Genomic DNA, 27,664 nt, shown 5'->3' on the forward strand with positions numbered 1-27,664 from the left:
GATAGTTGTGGGGCCAACTTACTCATCCTCTCTACGAACATAGAGGTGGTTAGACTCTGATTTGTGATTTATATTTCCCCTCGTTTTGTGACGCCATGGATGTTAATTAGTTTCCATTGTCCTCATATACTGTATAGAAACGGAGCATCATTAATAAGAAGTAGTGCGAAGCTTTTTGATTCATCTTCAAATTAAATTTCAAATTTGAGAATCCCGACCAGACCACCATGAGACTGAGAGTAATTTGTAAGGTAGATGTACCCCATTGTGGTCCTTGACGACCATAAAGGTGTGACCAAACATAGTCGACCGACCGTCGATCCACGCGATCAACGAGATAAAACTATGTTGTCGAGGCAATGTGAACGTGTCAAACGCCGACCCCATCTGAACATGGGAAAAGGCGAAGAAGAAGAAGTCGACATCGATCGATGGCCGGTCAACTATGTGTGGACACACCTTAATGATCATTTCCATAGTAAATTCATACATTGTAGGGTGGGTACAATGGTACATAAACGTCAGTAATGGCCACTTACTTTCCGTGTCCACCACATTACACCTTAAGATTGTGTGCTTCCAGTAATTGGCCATTTGGATTGGGTTTTCATTAGCCAATGACAGGTCCTCATGAGTATGACAATGACAGGCCAATAGTGGTCAAAAGGCGAGACACGTGAATTATAAAACGATTGAATGGAATGGTCATTCTTCAAACAATTTCAAAAAATGACGTCAAATAATCTGTTGAGGAATTCAACTAAACGTGTTGTGAATACAGGGAAGTCGGACCACATTTAGACAGCTACCCCGGTGAACAAAATCTGTTATTTTTGGCACCGGCTTGAATAACGACGAAGGCTGGTAAAATTTTCAATTGCGAATTGTTCTAACCATCCCGATTCTATTGTTATATTGCCCCTGCATTAGTTATGATATTCATGAACTCATTGTGACAATGGTAATAAAATTAATTAATGAATATGTTGTCATAATATTATATGCATTTCCGCGGTGTATGGTCGGTCATGATACTGTATTTCCTCAGATTCCACTGTTTGTGTTACTACCCTTATCTCTGGCGAAATAAAGGGCCTCCCTGTCCTACCTCGACGGTAAACAAACACAATGACCTTTGTTGACATCAGTAATGATTGCACGACATCGTGACGATCGAGTATTTATGCTTAATTACTTACTTATCTCACTCTGGACATACCGAACAATTATGAGAATAAATAAAGTAATTTATATAACGATGGGAAGGTGCTAGAGGTTCTGTGAACTGAATATAATTCAGATAACAGACATGTTTGAAAAAACTGGAATTTGCCGATTAGAGAGGACTCATAACTCATAACCTACCACACTGATTGTAAACAAAAAGTTCCATGGACATTAAAAAGAAAACAATTGGTCTTTTGATTATTGAAATCCAATCCCTTCCTTTCCTCATACTTCCTCCCTCCTACCATGTGTTTCCCCAGAAGGTGGCATCAGCATCACCAGTTAGTACTATATACAAGAACATCACATCACTCACCACTTGTTACACCGAAGGCAACCCCTCCCCCCAGCACACTGGCAAAAACATGCATTTTATATTATTTCCGACGAGATGGGGAAAAAGCTCAAACAGGACCATCTTTTCTCACTAGTTTTTTTTTTAGTATTTATTTATGTTAACAGCCCCAGCCCATTGGTTCATATATGTCCTTAATTACATTACTTTCCGTGTCCGATAAATTATAGTCAAAGTAGATTTTCATCTAAATTTTATAGAGATTTCTCCTCGTGTGAAATAAATTCCTGATGTACATGAAAATACTTTGAACTATTTCTTATAGAAAGAACAAATGAAAATAATAATAAAAAATAATGTGCTTTTTTTTCATTTCCTGTTTCCACTCTCTTCCAAGTGTTCTGGTGTTTCTTTCATACATTTGAAATGAACTTTTTTTTTCTCTCCTCCCGGAATAAATTTGGTGTTCGTAGAAAATTAAATAAATAATTGAGTGAGTATTAAATAGATCCCAGGACACTAGTTGCAAAGTTCATGCATAATGTTTGCTCTTCCTTCTATGAACATTGTTGGAAAATAGGTATGTTCACGAGAGTTATAGTGGGTGGTCCCTAACATGGCCTGTTTTCTTGAAAATTTGAAAGATAGAATGGGCAAGGAAATGTCAACGTTACAAAACCCGAACAGACCCACCCTTTTTATCAATGGGAGAAAGGGTTTATTTGCTGTACTTGATGAGAGCAAAAATGTACATCTTCACTACTTCTTGATAAGGACAATACTTCATTGGAATTTTTCATTCCCTTTTGGTTGTTTTGATTATATGTATATGTAGGTACCATCTTACCCTGTATCGTACGTAGGTAGATAGGTATCCTACCAAGAAAAATATAGCGACGCTCTGGGGCCGAGATTTTCAATTTGATGATATCCCACTTTTTCTTATCTCTACGAAAATAATAATAATGATCATGGATTGATAAAATATTCAAATATTTTTTGTGTAAAAAAAGAATACCTCCTACAAATTGAGATCTGGGGACCAATAAAAACTTGGCGATATCTTGCTTATTTTTAGTTTCCATGGTGGAATATTGATCCTTTGTCGTCAAAACTTCCAGGTTTCCTTCGAGATTTTTTTTTCTTCTTTTTTTTTAGGAAGGGAAAAGTCAACTAAGTATATTTGTAAACGAAAAGAACCGTTTTTGTAAACAACATGGAAAATGTACGAATAGAAACTCGCATTTTGTTCTTTCAAGTTGAGTTGGTATGCCTCATTGCCCTGAGGAAGTTAAATGTAAAACTAATTAAAATTACTCGGAGCAAGAGTTTAATGAAATTTTTAATCCTATTTACAACTTGACGAAAACACAGCACCCCACTTCTCCGTCTAATGGATGTTCTCCTTTTAAAATACCAAACAACACAACACCCTTACCTGAGCAAAGAAAATTCTGGGTATTCCAATTTTGTAATTAATTAAAACAATGACCTTTGGGCTTTGTCCTGCATGGTTTTTGAGCCTAGAACATCGAAATTAGAGTTAGGGTATGGGACAACTCACTAGGCCAAGAATAATAAATTATCAAGTTTTACAATGTCTCCACACTTTCCGCCATACCTATTAACTTAGCAAAGCCCATGAAGTTACATAAGTTACAAAGTATCTGAACTGCCAACGAACGCTCAATCGTCTTGTGTTCTCGAGTGAGGGAATAAAATTAGAAAATTTCGTTTGAGCTTTTTTCTCTCGTGGAAAATGAAAAACCCTCTTTTTCTTCATGTGGAATAAAACCAGAATTTTTCGGAAAAAATGTGTTTAACACGCTCATAGCTTACTCTGAATTTCCAACCGAATACGCAAAGCTCCTTTTAATGAATGTTAATTATTATAATATCCAAAAGGATAGAATTTAATCATGACCTTGATAAGCTAACTAGTAGAGATATAGATTGAAGATTCTGTAACTTTGTGAAGGTCCATCTTGACTAGGTAGGTTGAAATGACAAACGTATACTTCTTCACTATTTTGTAAAATAGTGAAGAAGTATACGTTTGTCATTTCAACCTACCTAGTAATTTCTGATGAAATGAATGTTAATTATTATAATATCCAAAAGGATAGAATTTAATCATGACCTTGATAAGCTAACTAGTAGAGATAAAACTGGAAAAGTCCCTTTATCCCCCGCAGTGGATTGAAAAGGCTCCTCCCTGGATTGAAAAAGCCTTAGTAACTTTGTACCTTCCTGTTTGTATTTGTCCTCTTGAAATGTTGCTGTATTTGTATATCTGATGATGGGTCTTGAGTTCTATGTCTAAAGAAATAAATCAATTCAATATTGCTCGAGCTCCGAACTGGAAGAGTAAAGTTTTTGTGGTCCCTAATGAAAATAGCACATAGAGCTCAATATTCACCATGCGGAGTGAGATTCCTACAGATGTGTCCACACATAGTCGAAGGCCGTCGATTGACGGTCAATAGAAAAAAAAGTTGTCCTTCGTATTATTGTTATTTTTTACTTCGATCGACGGCTGTCGACTATGTGCGGACACAGCTTAACATTGTCCATTTGTCCCCATATTTATGTAGACGCCTTGTCATAAATTATATCTAACGCTTTGCCATATAATTCCAGGTCGTACCAAGGATGGACCTCCGTCCCGCCCGGGGCCTCTTCTACCAGAGCCCCCCAGACGTCTGCCCACCCCATCAGGGCCCCCCTCAATGCCCAATTATAGTGAGTCACCCCTGTCAATCTCTCATCCTAGTTACGCCCTGATTTATCCTTCTCCTGCCTCTGTCTATACCTCAGGTAATCCTTAGTCCTGCCTCAAGTAATCCTTAGTCCTTGATCCTTCCCCTGCCTCTGTCTATACCTCAAGTAATCCTTAGTCCTTGATCCTTCTCGCGCCTCTGTCTACAGCTCAACTAATCCTTTCTCCCTCTGTCTATATACGGTAGGCTCAATCCCCGAATTCGCTTAATGACCGAATAAAGCGCTCACTCCGCGGAAAGGAAAACGCAAACTGTTCAATCCCCGAAATTCGGCAATTGAGCAACTGTAAATAGCTCAGTCCGTGGACTGGATTTATGAAAGAGTTCAATCGCCGGCCATTGATTGAATTGAAGTAATCCTTAGTCCTTGATCCTTCCCCTGCCTCTGTCTATACCTCAAGTAATCCTTGATCCTTCCCCTGCCTCTGTCTATACCTCAGGTAATCCTTAGTCCTTGATCCTTCTCGCGCCTCTGTCTACAGCTCAACTAATCCTTTCTCCCTCTGTCTATACGGTAGGCTCAATCCCCGAATTCGCTTAATGACCGAAAAAAGCGCTCACTTCGCGGAGTGGAATACGCAAACTGCTCAATCCCCGAAATTCGGCAATTGAGCAACTGTAAATAGCTCAGTCCGTGGACTGGATTTATGAAAGAGTTCAATCGCCGGCCATTGAACTTCACGAGAAAGAAGAATAAACTGCTCACGGAGTGAAAAACAAGAAATGCCAGATTTTACGTTTTGAAAAACGCTGACCTTTGATCTAAACAGTGACCCTATTTCCTTTCAGGGGGAGGTTATCCCGATGATGATTACTATGGCGCCCCGCCTGCATTTGAGTTCGAGCGTAGCTACAACAGCCCCGTTCTGGACAAGTGAGTAATAAGTATGGATGAACCTTATAACATCGGGTGACAGCAAAATTTTCCATCAATGTTATTCTTTTCCGTTCATTAGAGGGTCACTAGTATTAGGAAAAAAATAGGTGTTTGTTTCGATTAGTCCTTTTTCACGAGATTTATTTTATCAAGTTCGACATATTTATGGGAACAATTAACAGCAAAATTTTCCATCAATTTTATTCTTTTCCGTTCATTAGAGGGTCACTGGTATTAGGAAAAAAATAGGTGTTTGTTTCGATTAGTCCTTTTTCACGAGATTTATTTTATCAAGTTCGACATATTTATGGGAACAATTTACAATGAAGATATAAGATGTACTTAGTTAATTAGGCAGTACAGGAAAAAAGGTGCTGTTAAACGATTTTGGATGTAGGTTCAAAAAAGGCGAGTTTTTTTCAAGCGCTTACAAGTGTAGGTTCAAGTGTACTTCCGCAGGTCAAGTGTCATGTTGTATACTCCTTTTGTCCTTATTTCATTCATCATAGCAAGTACCACTTGAAATTCTACCCCTCATTCTTTCTCCCGTTTCTCTCTCCAAGTTTGTCTTTTCCCTCGCCTAATTTTCTTCTCTTCACACATCTCCTTTGCTCATTTGTCTTGACATTCATCAAGTCAAGTGAATATCAAGCGCTTACAAGTGTAGGTTCAAGTGTACTTCCGCAGGTCAAGTGTCATGTTGAATACTTCTTTTGTCCTTATTTCATTCATCATAACAAGTACCACTTGAAATTCTACCCCTCATTCTTTCTCCCGTTTCTCTCTGCAAGTTTGTCTTTTCCCTCGCCTAATTTTCTTCTCTTCACACATCTCCTTTGCTCATTTGTCTTGACATTCATCAAGTCAAGTGAATAGAATTATTAGACTTGAAATTTTCACATAATCTTGGAAGCAAGGATGTTAGAAATGCTATTTCATATCTTTTTTTTTTGGAGAACTCCTTACACTCCATTACATTACCCTGTGTGAATGACTCTTTAGAAAGACATTTTTTGCATTCATTATCCATTAACAAGCGCTTACAAGTGTAGGTTCAAGTGTACTTCCGCAGGTTGAATACTTCTTTTGTCCTTATTTCATTCATCATAGCAAGTACCACTTGAAATTCTACCCCTCATTCTTTCTCCCGTTTCTCTCTCCAAGTTTGTCTTTTCCCTCGCCTGATTTTCTTCTCTTCACACATCTCCTTTCCTCATTTGTCTTGACATTCATCAAGTCAAGTGAATAATGTACCGACTGAAGAAGTTTTAGCTGGAGTTTGAATTTGACTCGGGAGTCTAATTTGTAGAAATATAACTTAGCTCTCATTCTCTTCTTGAAATTTCTCAAGTTAGTATTCAGGTAATGAGTCATCATTAGATCAGTTGCGCTTACTTGGGTGATGTTTCAAAGTCATAGAGCAGGAAAAATGACCAACGGAATTTTTCTTTTTCTTCTTCTACGACTTCTAGATCCCGAGATAAATCGATTTAAAAAATACCGGTAAATCGTGAACTTTGACGTCACGGCATACGCTCCCGTAGGCGATGAAGTCACAACAGGCAACGCATTTATGTGTTTGTGCGCATACGTTTCTGCGCAGTTCTTTCTGCTCCTCCGCTAGCGCGCTTGCATAGTGGCGCTACCTAACGGACGAAAAAAACAACTGCGTAAAGTCTGACGTCTCACATATTTGAACTCTTTCATTAGAACGGAAAATAAAAATTGAATTTTCGACCTTTTACAGTTATTTTTTCGGAGTTTTGACCTCAGAAACTTAAGCTATCGTTAGTTTTAAAGTAGAAAGAAGAGGAAGATGAATAGATAAGTACATATGATTAAAATGATAAGTGGAATAGAGTACCAGCAACGTATTACTTACATAACATATGGACAGGTGATTACAGTTTGAGAACCGCTCACACATCAACTTAGGTACATTACATATGATTAGAATGATAAGTGGAATAGAGTACCAGCAACGTATTACTTACATAACATATGGACAGGTGATTACAGTTTGAGAACCGCTCACACATCAAGGTTCACACAACATGGAGACTGGAGAACCACGTGATATTGATATTGCTCTGGTGACTGCTCGCTTCGATGAGTTTTATATAAACTAATTCTGCCTCCATAGTTCCATGAGCCCGGATAGCTCAGTCGGTAGAGCATTAGGCTTTTAACCTAAGGGTCCTGGGTTCGAGTCCCAGTTCGGGCGAATTCTTTTGTCCGATTTTTTTTTATTATTATTTAATTTTTTTACTAACTTTTCACTGTTCTTTTATTTTCATTATTAGCCAGCGTAGTTAGCTTGGTTGGTTGATTATTATTTAATTTTTTTACTAACTTTTCACTGTTCTTTTATTTTCATTATTAGCCAGCGTAGTTAGCTTGGTTGGTTGTGCGTCTGCCTTGTAAGCGCTAGGCGGCGGGTTCGATTCCCGCCCGGGGCAAATTTTATCCTGAACATGAACGGATAACGTTCGTTCTCGGAACGGCTGGCTTTCTCCTATTCTGTCTTCCTTCTCTCTTCGATTTCGAGACGATAAGACCTTTGCAGTTACAGCTCCCTCTGTCAAACCTCTTTTTTTCTTTTTAGCTTTATCAGGTTTTATCAATGTTAATTTTATTTTGTGTTGTTTCAGATTCATCGGGAAGCCTCGGGGCATGTCGGGGCCCCCCTCCGGGCCAGGTGGATTCGGGCGACCTCCTCTTGTGGCCAACAACCCCCCTATGACTCCTACTGGGGCCGGAGCCCCGGGTGGTGGCTCGGTTCTCATGGTGTATGAGTTGGATCCGGCGCGGTGTAACCCGGACAAGATATTCAATCTGTTCTGTCTGTACGGAAATGTGGCCAAGATCAAGTTCCTGAAGACTAAAGGTAATAAATAATTGACCGAATGAAGTGAGGTCTAAGTTTTGACACGACGGTTTTGAATTGAGTTAGTTTTTATGTTTGATCCACGATAAGTAACTCTCGAACGATTCATCCAATTTTGATGAAATTTGGCAAAAATGTTCAACACATTAATGGTCGGTCGTTTTCGCCAATATTTTTTCAGTCTCTAGAAGGCCTTCTAGCAGCCTGTTTGACTTCCATTTGATTTGTATAGGCTTAACAGGGCTGTTAGGGGCTAAAAAGAAGGTTGGTGAAACCAATAACAAGAAAATTTTCTCATAAAATTTTGGGACTGTGTTCTATGTAAATTGTTTGAGAGGGAATAAGTACATATGATTAAAATGATGAGTGGAATAGAGTACCAGCAACGTATTACTTACATAACATATGGACAGGTGATTACAGTTTGAGAACCGCTCACACATCAAGGTTCACACAACATGGAGACTGGAGAACCACGTGATATTGATATTGCTCTGGTGACTGCTCGCTTCGATGAGTTTTATATAAACTAATTCTGCCTCGTTGGTTTCATGAGCCCGGATAGCTCAGTCGGTAGAGCATTAGGCTTTTAACCTAAGGGTCCTGGGTTCGAGTCCCAGTTCGGGCGAATTCTTTTGTCCGATTTTTTTTTATTATTATTTAATTTTTTTACTAACTTTTCACTGTTCTTTTATTTTCATTATTAGCCAGCGTAGTTAGCTTGGTTGGTTGTGCGTCTGCCTTGTAAGCGCTAGGCGGCGGGTTCGATTCCCGCCCGGGGCAAATTTTATCCTGAACATGAACGGATAACGTTCGTTCTCGGAACGGTTGGCTTTCTCCTATTCTGTCTTCCTTCTCTCTTCGATTTCGAGACGATAAGACCTTTGCAGTTACAGCTCCCTCTGTCAAACCTCTTTTTTTCTTTTTAGCTTTATCAGGTTTTATCAATGTTAATTTTATTTTGTGTTGTTTCAGATTCATCGGGAAGCCTCGGGGCATGTCGGGGCCCCCCTCCGGGCCAGGTGGGTTCGGGCGACCTCCTCTGGTGGCCAACAACCCCCCTATGACCCCTACTGGGGCCGGAGCCCCGGGTGGTGGCTCAGTTCTCATGGTGTATGAGTTGGATCCGGCGCGGTGTAACCCGGACAAGATATTCAATCTGTTCTGTCTGTACGGAAATGTGGCCAAGATCAAGTTCCTGAAGACTAAAGGTAATAAATAATTGACCGAATGAAGTGAGGTCTAAGTTTTGACACGACGGTTTTGAATTGAGTTAGTTTTTATGTTTGATCCACGATAACTCTCGAACGATTCATCCAATTTTGATGAAATTTGGCAAAAATGTTCAACACATTAATGGTCGGTCGTTTTCGCCAATATTTTTTCAGTCTCTAGAAGGCCTTCTAACAGCCTGTTTGACTTCCATTTGATTTGTATAGGCTTAACAGGGCTGTTAGGGACTAAAAAGAAGGTTGGTGAAACCAATAACAAGAAAATTTTCTCATAAAATTTTGGGACTGTGTTCTATGTAAATTGTTTGAGAGGGAAAAAAACCCTCCATGATGAATAATAAATTTCCCATTTCTGTTTACAGAGGGATGCTGTATGGTTCAAATGGGTGATACACTGTCTGCAGAGCGTGCTATGGGGAACCTAAGCAAGACACTGCTATGCAATGGCAAACGCTTGGCCGTAGCTTACAGCAAGCAAGTGTTTCTGTCCGACGTATCCCATCCTTATGAGCTGCCAGACGGGTCTGAGTCCTTCAAGGATTTCACGGGAAGTCGGAAAAACCGGTTCATGAACCCCAAGATGGCGATGAAGAACAGAATTCAACCTCCTAGCCAGGTAAGTCGAGACCAACCGTTCTATTTATTTACAGTCAGCTCCCATGTTGTAGTGGTCACTGCACTCGCCTTGCACGCGGGAGACCTGGGTTTGATTCTCGGTGGGGTCAAAAAATTGTATCATGCAAATGATTGATTCCGTGACTGGCTGTTGCAGGGCCCACTCAGCCTCGTGTGAGAAATGAGTAGCTATTTAATATAATTGCGCATAGCGACCGGTACCAGTATGCTGAATAAACATCAAGCGCTGGATTATTGAGATATTTGAAAAGTCCTACAATGCTGCAGTGAACACCGAATTTGTGATATAATAACACAAAGGAACGGCATTTACTTATACATGGATTTATCCCGACATTTGCAACATACATACAATTAATGGAAATGAGTAGCTATTTAATATAATTGCGCATAGCGACCGGTACCAGTATGCTGAATAAACATCAAGCGCTGGATTATTGAGATATTTGGAAAGTCCTACAATGCTGCAGTGAGCACCGAATTTGTGATATAATAACACAAAGGAACGGCATTTACGTATACATGGATTTATCCCGACATTTGCAACATACATACAATTAATTTGAATCGTTCTAGGTCTTTGTTTTTAAAACATCTGTTTAAACACAGTGAGCACCGAATTTGTGATATAATAACACAAAGGAACGGCATTTACTTATACATGGATTTATCCCGACATTTGCAACATACATACAATTAATTTGAATCGTTCTAGGTCTTTGTTTTTAAAACATCTGTTTAAACTAACCAAAAATCTTCAATAATCTCTATCTTGTATTTTGTTTTCCCTTACCAGCTTCTGCACTTCTTCAATGCTCCTCCCGACATCACCGAGGAACAACTGACCGACATTTCAGGAAGGACGGACTAAAAATCTATAAAACCATCAAGAAAGAAAGAAAGAAAAATATCGAAGATAAGAAATGTCAAAATACCGACGTGAGAATTATGAAAAGTTGAACTGTGGTGACATTTCCCCCCTGCATCTTGTATTTTGTTTTCCCTTACCAGCTTCTGCACTTCTTCAATGCTCCTCCCGACATCACCGAGGAACAACTGACCGACATTTTCACCAAGGCAGATGTCGCGCCCCCCAAGGCAGTCAACATTTTCCCCATCCGGAACTCTGAAGATGATAAACCTGCCTCGAGTGCGTCCGGTCTTATCGAGTTTGAAGAGTTGAAAGATGCCGTCGACGCCATTATGCAGTGTAACCACTTTCCCATCCAGAGTGACAGTAAGTAGAATAAATAATTAACATGTCCCCCCTGCGACTGACTATTCATGACTAGTGACAAGTCAGGTTGAAATTTATTTAATAAAATTATTTGAGCTACCACTCCGTCAGGTTTGATGTCATTTTCAAGTAGATTTCGAGTGAGGCGAACAGGAAAATTAGCTTTCTGGGACTTGACATTTCAATCCAGGCGTATCGCGGTGTCCCTATTGTAGTGAAAAGGAGAATTTGTTATCAGATATTCGAGATAAGGTCAGATTTCTCATAGGAACATCGCAGTGAATAAGAAAACTATGTGGCAATGTATTTTAGATGATATCAAGTGACAGTACTCATATGTACTTGTAGGAACCAACCTCAGTGATGTTGTGCATAGCACGGTGGACTTTGAATGTGAAGGTTGGTAATTCGAGTCCAAATCAAGTCATAAAATCTAGCGTAATTTATTAAACGCGGAACGACATTAGTGACGAGCATGCATGCTTAACACAATTAAAATCCCTTTTACTTTTATGAACGTTGTAGTAAATATTAAAAGAAAGTCTTGTATCTTTTCTTCGAAAAATGCATCAAACACAAAGAACAAGCGGGGCCCGTCCCTCCGGGAATTTTTCGATCTTGGTTAAAGAAAATCAGTATTTATGTACCTACCTATATCTGAGGGGGAGGGAGGGGGGACTTGACAAACATGGAGGGAAGACACTGTTCTCGTCCCATAGTATGGCGAGACAGGTCATGCTATAATACAGACTATAATAGAGACGCTTACTATGCCCCAACTTGAGCTATTTAAAGCAGTCATTTTCTTGTGATCAATTTAGAAAAACAAAAATGAAACTCTTGAGTCATCATTTGGAGCTTTATTACTATGTTGTCGAATTTAAATGGATATTTAAGGTTAAAATTTAATGCTTCTGTGGTAGGTATTTGAACACGTGCTCTGAACTTTTCCCAGCTGAACTCATTTTACAATCCATATGTATAATTCATTATTAAATAAACATTATCAGACATGTCTAGGAAGTGGAGGCTTAGTGGAGTTTTACTTTGCCAAATGCTATTATTCAGACCAGCTGATTAGCATGCGAGAAAAATTGCCCGGTAGTAATTGAATCAATTTTATTTTTACCATCTTTTACCCTCATGTAAGAATAACGCAAACAGATCATTGGTATGTCTTGGTTTGGCTAGATACTTTTGGCTAAAGGCCTAGAGATATTATTATGTTGAGGCGGTTGATCCCTTGTGTGCCGCGTCCATTTTTGTTACTTTTTTAGGACTATGGCACTGTACTTTTGCTCTAACAAATGATCCGTATTTATTCAAATCCACTTGATCCACATTTATTGTTGTTAATATTATTAGATAGTATTTATTTATTATTCCAAAAAGTCATCTATATCTTTGTTAGGTATAATGTGTCGAATGCTCTCCAAATCTTCATCTTGTCCTAGCTTAAAATATGTGGCATTGAGAGCCAAAGGATGTATGTATTTCCTTTTCTACTTTCATAATAATGTCAGTGCTCCTTTCTATATCAAATTGTCTTGAAGTCCCATTTGTCAGAGAGATGATATTGTAATTAGGTATACAAGATTCATATAGCTCCCAAGTTTAGTGGGTAAATAATTCTGAGGGCTCCGGGACGGGGAGTACACATATTTGAAAATACCTACGCCTAGTTTTTTTTTTTTTTTTTCAAACTAGGTTGAAAATGACTCATAGTCCTAATTCTGTTTGAGTTGTGTCAATAACAAATACTTACTTCATTTGATCGCGATATGCCTCAACAGACTTTGGATAAATATTGGCGAACACGTTTTAAGTTTTTAATCCCCTCCCAGGGGCGTCCTAAAAAGGGGGACCTAATTTTAACTATCTGAGGGAGGGGGAGGGGGGACTTGACAAACATGGAGGGAAGACACTGTTCTCGTCCCATAGTATGGCGAGACAGGTCATGCTATAATACAGACTATAATAGAGACGCTTACTATGCCCCAACTTGAGCTATTTAAAGCAGTCATTTTCTTGTGATCAATTTAGAAAAACAAAAATGAAACTCTTGAGTCAAATCAATACGAAATTAAGAACCCCTCATGGAAAACTTCAAAATCAGCCTTAGCATTTGTCTTTCTTTTATGACAAACTATTAACTATTGAGAGCCGAGAGGAAGTGTGCTAAAAATAAATCAAACTAAACAATGTCGAGGAGTTTTTTGTTTATGTTTATGATAATTACCCCTTTCGTATTTTTTTCGCAATAAAATCTATTTTCAAATTAATTTGTTTTATAAAGCGCTTACACGGTTGACTAATCGTCTGGTGCCCGTATTTTAGTACAATATCATCTCTCTATTCTTTCTCGACTATTGTTTCCTATTGATAAATGTTATTCGATATCAACCCTTTACTTCTGCAATGATGAATTCAAATCCACTTTTATCTCGTAGTGGATTTTTATTGTAGGTACTCTACGGTGTTCGACATACAGGGTGTAAGGAAAAAGTTGCAATTGTTAGGCACATTGTACTCGCGGTTTCTCACGATAGTGAGCCTTGAATGTTCAAGGAATTCAGTTACTTTTTGATTGTATTGACAGCTTTTATCCACCCTGTATGTATGAAATGTAGAAAGTTTTCAGATTCTTCTTGTTTTAAAGTATTTATCAGGTGTAAAGGGTTCAAAATTGTCTCCTATAGGGCTTTCATATTTCACACATCAAAGGCATTCTCAGACGAGTAGGTGCTAAAGACTTTACTTGAAGTACGAGTATGTATTAAATTCTTCAAGTCGTGCCTATAGTGATAGTATAAAAATTGGTCAAAGTATGAAACATTGTCAACATTTTGATTTGGTCCAAGGGTTGGAAGTGTACCAGTTTTCTTTTGCTGGCGAATGTTATGCCCGATACTCACACTCAGACCGTCTGACATATCTAGACCTAGGTCTGTCAGACCGTCTGACATATCTAGACCTAGGTTCTAAACACACTCAGTACCTTTTGAAAAAATTCAGTACCTTGGGGTCAAAATGCAGTACCTTTTTGGACTGTACTGCCACTGATAAGCAGTCAAAATTTGCTTTTCTTATTCTTTTGTCCGCCATTAGACATTTTTTTCCGCGTACCCCCGGTTGAGAATCGCTGATCTAGTACACTGGTGGTCTTTCCCAAATGATGCAATATTTCACAAAATCAACAAGCGCTGATTGACGCGGGGCGAAAACACGTCTGTGTATTTCTTATGTATTTAACTTTGAAAACTCGCGTCTCGCGTCGTATGTACTCAAGTGTTGACTGATTTCCCGTTCTCTTGCATTTTAATTTCACGTCAAAATATTCCTACCTGCGAGTGTAGTCGAAATAAGGCCAGCCACTCACTATTAGGTAGACCTGATCAGGTGTACCTGTCAAAAGGTCCGCCTATCAGGTGTAAGCTAGGTATACATGACAGGCGGACATTTTCAACCGTACCTGCCAGGTCTACCTGATAGTGTGTGTACTCATCAGTTATCAGGTAGACCTGACAGGCGGACCTGATCAGGTCAACCTGATAGAGAGTGGCTAGCCTAAGAAATATGAGAGCAGTAAATAGAGCACACCTTACTGTGTCTGATTCTAAAATGTGGGTGACGAAGCAATGTAGTGTTGTACTTGTATACTGATGTTAGGAAGAGTAGACAAGACAGAGATCAAATGAAAATCATCAGAAACTGAGTGGAAAAACAACTCTGGGGGAAATATCAGTCAAGAGATTCGTGGTGGACTTCACCAATGACTTAATGAGAGATTTCACTGATGGGAGACTTTTTAATCGTCCAAAAAGGAGCTTTTAATAATCCAAAAAGGAGTTTGTCAATAAATAATCGAACCTCTTCTTCCAGTACAAGGAAAAGTACGGTTTAACCTCACTGATTATTACCTATAACATTCTAAATGAATTACTTGACAGTCTGAGAAGTACTAATTTCATTTTCAATTTCCGAGTGGTTCGGCCTTGGGGATGAGTTTTGCTCGGGGCAAACTACATGGCACGATATTCTCAATCAGAAGATCCATTTTGGATTTGACCAATGACTTAATGAGAGATTTTACTAAAGGGAGAATTTTCAACGGCCCAAAAAGGAGTTCTCGGTGATCCAAAAAGGAGAAGTTTTTAAAAAGCTCTTGTTTGGATCATTACAAACTCCTTTTTGGATTATTAAAAGCTCCTTTTTGGACGATTAAAAAGTCTCCCATCAGTGAAATCTCTCATTAAGTCATTGGTGATATCCACCACCAATCTCTTGACCGATATTTCCCCCAGAGTTGTTTTTCCACTCAGTTTCTGATGATTTTCATTTGATCTCTGTCTTGTCTACTCTTCCTAACATCAGTATAATAGGAAATGTATTCCACCAAATTTGTCTTTCTCAAGTTTCCTCATATTTTCCCACCTATATCTCCATAGCATTGTACTGTGCATATCTCAAGGTATTAGGAGAGAATGGATGGGTAAAGGTCTTCTCAGTCGTTAATCATGGTGATGTTTATATCCGTTTTTCCTCTTTTGGAGTACACGAGGGTAAATTGGACTCGAAATTTCAGTTTATGGTGCATTAGATTCTCCAGTTTTTGAGGCATTAGATTTTCCTTTTTAGCCCTCTTGCATGGGTTCAATGCCTGGGCCCTATTCCATGAACGACTTTGCACGCCTAAATACAACCACTCACTATCAGGTTGACCTGATCAGGTCCCCGTCAGGTCTACCTGATACCTGATGAGTACACACACTATCAGGTAGACCTGACAGATACGGTTGAAAAGGTCCGCCTGTCATGTATACCTAGCTTACACCTGATAGGCGGACCTGACAGGTACACCTGATCAGGTCTACCTAATAGTGAGTGGCTGGCCTTATTTCGACTACACTCGCAGGTAGGAATATTTTGACGTGAATGCCTAAATATTCACTCCATGCGCAGGAAAAAAAGTAGTACTTATTGTCTGTCGACATTTTCTGAGCTTAGAGTAAAAAGTGAGATGCGGGGAGTGTAAAGTTGTTTGTGGAACAGGCCATTGATAAATAGAAGGACACAAATCAGTCATTCAATATCTGATGTTGTTCTTTATATTTCCCTAAAAGTATGGTCTTTTCTTACAAATTTAACTCCCAAATTTAGCAGAAGAGTCAGACCATCCCCTGTTATTGGACCATGTTTCCTACTGTTCCCAAATTACCCCTAGTGCTGGATAAAGATAAAACGGATATTCATTCATCACACTAGTTAGATTACTCATGTGTCTAAGACGTCTTACTTCATTACATTACAATTCAAACCCTTACTTAGCCTGTATTAGCCTTCTTAGGTGTGGCGTATATGTCTGAATTGATTTGTCTGACTTGTGATTAAGACCTCCTTAGTGAAAATAAAAGGAAAGGTTACTAATGATAATGTCTCGGGCAGTTAAATCAGTGGTCTGTTACTTCTGTTAATGATAAAGAATGTGCTCTTTTACGCGTTTATCAATTGGTTATCAATTTTATTATCATTATCAGACATGTCTAGGAAGTGGAGGCTTAGTGGAGTTTTACTTTGCCAAATGCTATTATTCAGACCAGCTGATTAGCATGCGAGAAAAATTGCCCGGTAGTAATTGAATCAATTTTATTTTTACCATCTTTTACCCTCATGTAAGAATAACGCAAACAGATCATTGGTATGTCTTGGTTTGGCTAGATACTTTTGGCTAAAGGCCTAGAGATATTATTATGTTGAGGCGGTTGATCCCTTGTGTGCCGCGTCCATTTTTGTTACTTTTTTAGGACTATGGCACTGTACTTTTGCTCTAACAAATGATCCGTATTTATTCAAATCCACTTGATCCACATTTATTGTTGTTAATATTATTAGATAGTATTTATTTATTATTCCAAAAAGTCATCTATATCTTTGTTAGGTATAATGTGTCGAATGCTCTCCAAATCTTCATCTTGTCCTAGCTTAAAATATGTGGCATTGAGAGCCAAAGGATGTATGTATTTCCTTTTCTACTTTCATAATAATGTCAGTGCTCCTTTCTATATCAAATTGTCTTGAAGTCCCATTTGTCAGAGAGATGATATTGTAATTAGGTATACAAGATTCATATAGCTCCCAAGTTTAGTGGGTAAATAATTCTGAGGGCTCCGGGACGGGGAGTACACATATTTGAAAATACCTACGCCTAGTTTTTTTTTTTTTTTTTCAAACTAGGGTTGAAAATGACTCATAGTCCTAATTCTGTTTGAGTTGTGTCAATAACAAATACTTACTTCATTTGATCGCGATATGCCTCAACAGACTTTGGATAAATATTGGCGAACACGTTTTAAGTTTTTAATCCCCTCCCAGGGGCGTCCTAAAAAGGGGGACCTAATTTTAACTATCTGAGGGAGGGGGAGGGGGGACTTGACAAACATGGAGGGAAGACACTGTTCTCGTCCCATAGTATGGCGAGACAGGTCATGCTATAATACAGACTATAATAGAGACGCTTACTATGCCCCAACTTGAGCTATTTAAAGCAGTCATTTTCTTGTGATCAATTTAGAAAAACAAAAATGAAACTCTTGAGTCAAATCAATACGAAATTAAGAACCCCTCATGGAAAACTTCAAAATCAGCCTTAGCATTTGTCTTTCTTTTATGACAAACTATTAACTATTGAGAGCCGAGAGGAAGTGTGCTAAAAATAAATCAAACTAAACAATGTCGAGGAGTTTTTTGTTTATGTTTATGATAATTACCCCTTTCGTATTTTTTTCGCAATAAAATCTATTTTCAAATTAATTTGTTTTATAAAGCGCTTACACGGTTGACTAATCGTCTGGTGCCTTTCGTATTTTTTTCGCAATAAAATCTATTTTCAAATTAATTTGTTTTATAAAGCGCTTACACGGTTGACTAATCGTCTGGTGCCCGTATTTTAGTACAATATCATCTCTCTATTCTTTCTCGACTATTGTTTCCTATTGATAAATGTTATTCGATATCAACCCTTTACTTCTGCAATGATGAATTCAAATCCACTTTTATCTCGTAGTGGATTTTTATTGTAGGTACTCTACGGTGTTCGACATACAGGGTGTAAGGAAAAAGTTGCAATTGTTAGGCACATTGTACTCGCGGTTTCTCACGATAGTGAGCCTTGAATGTTCAAGGAATTCAGTTACTTTTTGATTGTATTGACAGCTTTTATCCACCCTGTATGTATGAAATGTAGAAAGTTTTCAGATTCTTCTTGTTTTAAAGTATTTATCAGGTGTAAAGGGTTCAAAATTGTCTCCTATAGGGCTTTCATATTTCACACATCAAAGGCATTCTCAGACGAGTAGGTGCTAAAGACTTTACTTGAAGTACGAGTATGTATTAAATTCTTCAAGTCGTGCCTATAGTGATAGTATAAAAATTGGTCAAAGTATGAAACATTGTCAACATTTTGATTTGGTCCAAGGGTTGGAAGTGTACCAGTTTTCTTTTGCTGGCGAATGTTATACTCACATTCAGACCGTCTGACATATGTAGACCTAGGTCTGTCAGACCGTCTGACATATGTAGACCTAGGTCTGTCAGACCGTCTGACATATCTAGACCTAGGTCTGTCAGACCGTCTGACATATCTAGACCTAGGTCTGTCAGACCGTCTGACATATCTAGACCTAGGTCTGTCAGACCGTCTGACATATCTAGACCTAGGTCTGTCAGACCGTCTGAGATATGTAGACCTAGGTCTGTCAGACCGTCTGACATATGTAGACCTAGGTCTGTCAGACCGTCTGACATATCTAGACCTAGGTCTGTCAGACCGTCTGACATATCTAGACCTAGGTCTATCAGACCGTCTGACATATCTAGACCTAGGTCTGTCAGACCGTCTGACATATCTAGACCTAGGTCTGTCAGACGGTCTGACCCGGCATTAAATCCAGGGACAATTGAAACCAGTCAAATAAAATTGTGTAACGTAAGATTGTCGCCCTTTATCGTCCCTCCCATGTGGGAGTAGATATGGGACATGCTAAAACAGACGGGAAAAAGTCCAATTTAACTCCTGATTTATTTCGAATTCAAGATTTGAATTGGAAAAATATTTCTGACTGAATGGGAAAAAGTTTTTTGCTCGGTGAATAAATTGCGACTGGTGAGAAACACTTGGGAGCAAATGAAGAGAAATGAAGAGTGCTTGAAATGTGAAATACTGAAAGCTCCTGGCTCATTTCTATTGTATAATGTAACTTCTGTATTTAGAAAAACAACTCTGGGAGAACTCGTAATAGTGAAACGGTGTTGCATTTGGTAAGGCCGCGGTTACTTTGGATGCAATTTCATACGGTATTACGATGCGTTGCCCGAAATTCTTGTTATGATCAAATGCCTATTCATGTTCTCGCGAACTAACGCGGATAATGTAAGAACTCTCAATTACATCATTTTGTACGATGTCGTCCCATGGAGAAACACTTTGGAGCAAATGAAGAGAAATGAAGAGTGCTTGAAATGTGAAATACTGAAAGCTCCTGGCTTATTTCTATTGTATAATGTAACTTCTGTATTTAGAAAAACAACTCTGAGAGAACCCGTAATAGTGAAACGGTGTTGCATTTGGTAAGGTCACGGTTACTTTGGATGCACTTTCATACGGTATACGGTGCGTTGCCCGAAATTCTTGTAATGATCAAATGCCTATTCATGTTCTCGCGAACTAACGCGGATAATGTAAGAACTCTCAATTACATCATTTTGTACGATGTCATCCCATATGAACACGTATCCAATTGAAACGAACTAGAGCCTTTAGTGATTGCATAATTGCATATACATAATTCATATTGATTTCCTCAAGTATTTATTAACATATTAAAATATTTATTGAGCAGTGATTATATCAATAAATAAAATTATCAGACATGTCTAGGAAGTGGGGGCTTAGTGGGGTTTTACTTTGCCAAATGCTATTATTCAGACCAGCTGATTAGCATGCGAAAAAAATTGCCCGGTAGTAATTGAATCCATTTTATTTTTACCATCTTTTACCCTCATGTAAGAATAACGCAAACAGATCATTGGTATGTCTTGGTTTGGTTAGATACTTTTGGCTAAAGGCCTAGAGATAGTATTATGTTGAGGCGGTTGATCCCTTGTGTGCCGCGTCCATTTTTGTTACTTTTTTAGCTTATCGGTCCAGTACAGTCCAAAAAGTTACTGCATTTTGACCCCAAGGTACTGAAGTAGGTACTGATTTTTTCAAAAGGCACTGAGTTTATTCAGAACTCAGTAGTAATGGTACACATCAACCTAGGTATGGGTGCCCGGTAATACTCATTATGATGGTGGTCTGGGTTCGTGAGAATAAACCGTACCTAAGGGTACGCGGGTGAAAAAAGGTTGAGAACCGTTGTACTGGATGGCCTAATGGCGTCGCTCCAATAGATGCCAATATCAATTCCTCGTGAAAAATTTTCCCCTGAAGAAAAATTGTATTTAACTAGTTACTAGTACGTAAATAAAGCACACCTAACTTGCAGAACATCACGAGTAGCCAGGTGACATCAGCACCCATGACAACATTTTGTACATCAATAGATGTAAGTACATACCTTAGAACCAACGGCAACAACAGCAAAACTACTGGAAACCCACAACATACTGTCTCGTCTTCTACTTCTGCGACAGAATTTTCTTCATTTGCTTGATTGCCCTTCTGCCTGAAACCTGTTTGTTCTCCTTTGATTCCCTGTAAGCCAATCTTTTCTATAAAGTTACCTCGGTTGTTGTCCCTGTATTCCTCTCCTTAATTTTCCCATGTCATTGTTTTAAACTTCCTTAAAAAGAAATCAAGGACCAATGTATAGAAGTAATTTGAATTGCAGGAACCGAATTGTATAATAATTTTCATTTATAAACTACAGGGCAATGTGGCTACTTAGTTAGCACATTATTTTAGCAAAAAAAAAGTCAGGAAATCCAAATCTAATTCAGTTAAAGTTCACCACAGACATTGTGATACGTGTCATGTCAATTTATTCCTCCTTCAACCACTCATCCCACATGCCCTCTTTTTTCGTTCCCCTATACATTTGAAGGGAGAAACGGGGATTTTCAATGAGTTGTGAAAATGCCATACCGTGGGAAATTCCCTCCTGTTACTCGTATTTTGCTATCTATCTAGTATTGCTAGCTTTCTTCTCCTTTTGTTTTGAATTTCTATTGTGTTTTTGTTCTATCCTCTTTCCAATGTTCCCATTTCCTTGTTCATCTCTCTTGTCCAATTCATTGTTCCTGTGTTTGGAAGGATTTGGACTAGATCCCCTAGAATCCTAGATATGATGTATCTTGGTGTTTGGGTATTTGGACTGAATGACCTTTTTAAATACTGGATGTTCCGAATAGTGACGTTTGCTAGTTCAATATTTTCGCGTGTTGCCACACCCTATTTTTGCACATCATTCACAATGAATGATGGTAAACAAATGAGTGTGAGTAATTACAGTTAGATCTGTGGCCACGCATACTTCAGTCCGTATTTGGCCTCACCAATACCCCTCCTCCATTAGAAACGGTTCGCACTCTGAGTAATTACTATGTATTAATAAAAAAGCACTACTTAGTTGGGAAAAAGCAGATAGATGGATATTGAGAAGGAAAAAGGAATGAAAGGTTTCGACCATGTGAGGTGATGGAAAGAAAATAGATATCAAATTATCAATTAGATAAAAGAAACCATTAATTTTGTATTCACTCCGGGAGTGTTGAAAGGTTGAATTGTTCTAAGGGGCCTTTTTCACCTTGGCCCATCAGGGCCCTTGACAGGGGGGTTCTTCCGGCCCCATGAACACCGGGCCCGGGGTCCTCAAGGGGCCCGGAATCAGTAGCCCCTCTCCAAAAAAGGAAAATCACGGCAGCTCTTCTACAAACAATCGTGGCAAAGAAGGGTCCATTGTTAAGGTAGAAACCCACTACTATCACGTCAGTTGAGCTTATTGGGAGTCAGAAAGATGTATGCAGTTCAAAGTTTTCCCATAATATTGCGGTAATTTCGTTCATGGTTGCCACACTGCCCTCATGTCACGTGAGCTCTCGTGACGTGATCTCCGGGTCCGGTTAGGGGGTGAACGCCCCTGTGACTCATACCCTATTCTACTAATTAGGGAAAAGATGATAGTTGTGGGGCCAACTTACTCATCCTCTCTACGAACATAGAGGTGGTTAGACTCTGATTTGTGATTTATATTTCCCCTCGTTTTGTGACGCCATGGATGTTAATTAGTTTCCATTGTCCTCATATACTGTATAGAAACGGAGCATCATTAATAAGAAGTAGTGCGAAGCTTTTTGATTCATCTTCAAATTAAATTTCAAATTTGAGAATCCCGACCAGACCACCATGAGACTGAGAGTAATTTGTAAGGTAGATGTACCCCATTGTGGTCCTTGACGACCATAAAGGTGTGACCAAACATAGTCGACCGACCGTCGATCCACGCGATCAACGAGATAAAACTATGTTGTCGAGGCAATGTGAACGTGTCAAACGCCGACCCCATCTGAACATGGGAAAAGGCGAAGAAGAAGAAGTCGACATCGATCGATGGCCGGTCAACTATGTGTGGACACACCTTAATGATCATTTCCATAGTAAATTCATACATTGTAGGGTGGGTACAATGGTACATAAACGTCAGTAATGGCCACTTACTTTCCGTGTCCACCACATTACACCTTAAGATTGTGTGCTTCCAGTAATTGGCCATTTGGATTGGTTTTTCATTAGCCAATGACAGGTCCTCATGAGTATGACAATGACAGGCCAATAGTGGTCAAAAGGTGAGACACGTGAATTATAAAACGATTGAATGGAATGGTCATTCTTCAAACAATTTCAAAAAATGACGTCAAATAATCTGTTGAGGAATTCAGTGAGGGCATTTATTTAATGCAATCTACAATGCTTTATAGTGATAATGATGATATTATTGCTCAGCAAAGCATTCAACCATTTAGTTTATATGAATGCGACTATCCAGCTGACATAGCATCCTATGTGAAGTACATATCTCATATCCATATCACAATGAAGATACGAACGAGAGTATAAAATATCACAGTGAAATACACAATGGACAATAATAAAAGCGGAGTATGGAACTGCATGTAGACTATAGCCCTCTCTGGATTCGATAGATATGTAGTACAAGGAATAGGGTAGACTAGGAAAATAGGAAAGAAACTTGACACCCAACATTTATAGTGTGTCCAGATCAATGTGACAGCAAAAAAATAGGCATTGTTGCCAAACATGTCACATGTGCAATGGTAGAGAATCTCTATAAGGGGAAGCTATTTTGCACAGTGTTCCTCCGACAGTGAAACAAAGTCAGGCTGCTTACCTGTTCTGGAATCCAACCTCTGAACTTAGAGCTACCTCTGCATTTTAAAAGAGAGAGTTTATCAAAAATAAAACAAACACAATGACCTTTGTTGACATCAGTAATGATTGCACGACATCGTGACGATCGAGTATTTATGCTTAATTACTTACTTATCTCACTCTGGACATACCGAACAATTATGAGAATAAATAAAGTAATTTATATAACGATGGGAAGGTGCTAGAGGTTCTGTGAACTGAATATAATTCAGATAACAGACATGTTTGAAAAAACTGGAATTTGCCGATTAGAGAGGACTCATAACTCATAACCTACCACACTGATTGTAAACAAAAAGTTCCATGGACATTAAAAAGAAAACAATTGGTCTTTTGATTATTGAAATCCAATCCCTTCCTTTCCTCATACTTCCTCCCTCCTACCATGTGTTTCCCCAGAAGGTGGCATCAGCATCACCAGTTAGTACTATATACAAGAACATCACATCACTCACCACTTGTTACACCGAAGGCAACCCCTCCCCCCAGCACACTGGCAAAAACATGCATTTTATATTATTTCCGACGAGATGGGGAAAAAGCTCAAACAGGACCATCTTTTCTCACTAGTTTTTTTTTTAGTATTTATTTATGTTAACAGCCCCAGCCCATTGGTTCATATATGTCCTTAATTACATTACTTTCCGTGTCCGATAAATACGTCCTAATAGTAAGTATACCTACCGTAAAGATAAAAGAGAAAAATGGACCGATCCCAATATTTCCTCATTCTGTTGTATAGGTTTCCCATTCTTAATGTAATAGGATGTAAAAACAAACCCCTGGTGTGTGAGTGTGAGGTTTGGCTAAAGTTGTTTCTAGATTGTAACTTCATGGCGAGTATAGTAGGAAACTTTTAGTCTAAACATTGAGGTATTATTCAGATTCAGACATTAGAGAAGATCAGGGAGTTTATGCTGAAGACATGTGGTTTTCTAGGAAGTCTGGGAAAACTAGAAAGTAAGAAAACCACATTCAAAGTTTAGATTAAAACAAGATATAGGGTACGTCATGTGTGAGGTCTCGACTGTCTCGGAAAAATATCGCTTTTTCCTAGGGTAAAAAAGGGGTCCTGAAATTCATTAAATACGTAGCATAAAATGAGAGAGACCACTAGCATTGAGTATTATTTTGATTGGGAGCCGCTGATTTTTTAGCCAATAAAAAAAGGGAATCCAAACTGTTAATAAGTTTAATTTTCCTCTATTATGTATTGAACATACTACATTGCTCATTACATGTGTTGTTCCCCAGTTGATATACGATTCGATAAATTTTATGACTTGACTTGTACTCGAACCACCAACCTCCAGTTCCGAAGTCCACCGCGCTAAACCACCACACCACCACTGAGGTTGGCTATAAACAATAATGATACTAGTTGACACAGTTTTTCTTTTCCAACAAAAAATATTTTTGTTTCATTTCTTTCAGTTTTATTTCACTTTATGCTTATCAGTGGCAGTACAGTCCAAAAAGGTACTGCATTTTGACCCCAAGGTACTGAATTTTTTCAAAAGGTACTGAGTGTGTTTAGAACTCAGTAGTAATGGTACACATCAACCTAGGTATGGGTACCTGGTACTCATTATGATGGTGGCGGGGGTTCGTGAGAATAAACCCGGGTACCTAAGGGTACGCGGGTGAAAAAAAGGTTGAGAACCGTTGTACTACTTGGTCTAAAGGCGTCACTCCAATAGATGCCAATATTAATTCCTCGTGAAGAATTTTCCCCTGAAGAAAAATTGTATTTAACTAGTTACTAGTATGTAAATAAAGCACACCTAACTTGCAGAACATCACGAGTAGCCAGGTGACATCAACACCCATGACAACATTTTGTACATCAATACATGTAAGTACTAAGTACATACCTTGGAACCAACGGCAACAACAGCAAAACTACTGGAAACCCACAACATACTGTCTCGTCTTCTACTTCTGCGACAGAATTTTCTTCATTTGCTTGATTGCCCTTCTGCCTGAAACCTGTTTGTTCTCCTTTGACTCCCTGTAAGCCAATCTTTTCTATAAAGTTACCTCGGTTGTTGTCCTAGTATTCCTCTCCTTAATTTTCCCATGTTTTAAACTTCCTTAAAAAGAAATCAAGGACCAATGTATAGAAGTAATTTGAATTGCAGGAACCGAATTGTATAATAATTTTCATTTACCTTTTCATTATAAATCTTACAAAGCTCCCAGAAGAAACTTGCAAGTGGAGACAATTCATATTTGTGGTAGAGGATTTGAGATGCTTTTCATGAAGTTGGGGTTTGAGCTTTTGTCCTTACCAACTCGATATTACACTCGTAGACTGATTCATGAATTATTACATTATTTATTACACATGCTACAACCCAGGTGATAGAACTAAAATCTACATTACATTCGGATGAGGCTCTTTTCCCCCCCATATGTGGAGTCCAGCGTTTAGGACTATTCCTGCGAAATTCTACCCTTGAGTGTCAGTTTTATGCGAAGGAAGGCGGTTTATATTCTTTTATTGGGAACTAAAAAGCAATGACTAGGTAATGAAAATGAGATACTAACGCCCATCATTATTTGACTTGCTTAACTGTTATAGGAGTAATAAAGGCATAGGATTTAATTGGTATAATAAAAGAGAAAATGGTGTAGGTACCTATAGCTGCGTGATCAGAATACAACACCTATGTAAGTAGTTACCCATGTACCTATACTGTGGAAATTCCTACTGTTGTAATAGGTATCTATCAGTAAGTACTGTAGAAATTTATACTGTTGTAATAAAACACTTATGTAGGTAATAGGTATCTATCAGTAAGTACTGTAGAAATTTATGCTGGTGGCTCGAAATCTGTAGTTTTTTTTACCAGCAAAAGCATTTTTTTTTTTTTTTTTTTTTTTTGATAGCAAAAAAAAAGATTTGTAATTTATTTTTTCAAGGGCCCCTTTTTTTTTTTTTTAATCGTCTTGTGTTCTCGAGTGAGGGAATAAAATTAGAAAATTTCGTTTGAGCTTTTTTCTCTCGTGGAAAATGAAAAACCCTCTTTTTCTTCATGTGGAAAGAATAAAACCAGAATTTTTCGGAAAAAATGTGTTTAACACGCTCATAGCTTACTCTGAATTTCCAACCGAATACGCAAAGCTCCTTTTGAAAAGCCGGAAAAAGGAGAAAGCATTTAAACTTTTCTCTTCTTCCTCTAGACATTTTCTTGTTGTTGGTGTTTCAAGGGTCCGAATTCGATGTAGTTGAATTATTTTCTTATATTTAAAAAGAAAGCTATAGCTCGCTATACTGTAGTAATAGAAAGTAAAAACCCAGTTTTGTGATGATCAAAGTCCGTTTTGAGATTTAAAGGATCAATACATTTGTTTTTAAGAAATAAAACCATCCAGTTTGGACTTTTGGAAAAATAGAAGATAGAGCAAGAAACAATTAGAAATTAAGCTTGTTTGTATAAACCAAAGTCACAAATAATAGCTTGTTTGTACAAACCAAAGTCCTATAAATAACTTATGATGGCTCGTTTGTATAAACCAAAGTCCTATAAATAACTCATGATAGCTCGTTTGTATAAACCAAAAGTCACATTAGAGCAATGGCCATATCCCGCTTGTTTGTACAAACGAACGTCATAGTATTTGTATGAAAAAGGCTAAAGACAAGTTCGTTTGTATAAATTGTACAACTTCGTAACTAAGAGTGTGTTTTTGTCTGTGTGCAGGGAGGGATCTGTGCGCCTCGGTTCATCTTGTTAAGTAAAATTCTCATTAAACATTTCATGTGATTTGTTACAAAATGTTAGCAAAACCCTTGTGTAGACATGTAACTTAGATTATAAACTGTGTTCCTTCGCCTCACGATGCCTGCGTTACAAACAAGGTATGGATTTTTTCACTTTGTTGTTTTTCTTTTCTTTATTTTGTCTTTTTTTCTTTTCTCTTGAAAAATGAATAGTTAACAACAGTGACGTCTGGTGCTTGTTGATAGTCATGTTCAGGGTTACCTCTCCTAGTCTTTTCTCTTGAAAAATGAATAGTTAACAACAGTGACGTCTGGTGC

At 38.4% G+C, this 27,664-nt stretch overlaps 1 protein-coding gene and 2 non-coding genes across 12 annotated transcripts in view; all 3 read left to right on the forward strand.

Moving 5' to 3' along the window:
• LOC103516281 (heterogeneous nuclear ribonucleoprotein L) overlaps nucleotides 1-27,664 on the forward strand; it is a 117,261-nt gene that overhangs the window by 78,929 nt on the left and 10,668 nt on the right. For 6 of the 10 annotated variants that reach the window (XM_026828673.1, XM_026828645.1, XM_026828659.1 and 3 more), the window contains 5 exons: nucleotides 4,163-4,339; nucleotides 5,092-5,176; nucleotides 9,042-9,277; nucleotides 9,661-9,914; nucleotides 10,946-11,171. In XM_026828673.1, the coding sequence (XP_026684474.1) occupies nucleotides 4,163-4,339; nucleotides 5,092-5,176; nucleotides 9,042-9,277; nucleotides 9,661-9,914; nucleotides 10,946-11,171 (978 nt within the window). Of the gene's footprint in view, nucleotides 1-4,162; nucleotides 4,340-5,091; nucleotides 5,177-7,830; nucleotides 8,067-9,041; nucleotides 9,278-9,660; nucleotides 9,915-10,730; nucleotides 10,785-10,945; nucleotides 11,172-27,664 lie in introns of all 10 variants that reach the window. The other 4 variants (XM_026828666.1, XM_026828668.1, XM_026828683.1 and 1 more) reach the window with 4 other exon arrangements.
• Trnak-uuu lies at nucleotides 7,331-7,403 on the forward strand. The gene has a single exon. It is a non-coding gene; the product is annotated as a tRNA-Lys (tRNA).
• Nucleotides 8,622-8,694, forward strand: Trnak-uuu. Its single transcript has one exon. It is a non-coding gene; the product is annotated as a tRNA-Lys (tRNA).

This window comes from Diaphorina citri, unplaced genomic scaffold, assembly GCF_000475195.1.
Source record: "Diaphorina citri unplaced genomic scaffold, Diaci psyllid genome assembly version 1.1 scaffold52, whole genome shotgun sequence".
Taxonomy (NCBI): Eukaryota; Metazoa; Arthropoda; class Insecta; order Hemiptera; family Psyllidae; genus Diaphorina; species Diaphorina citri.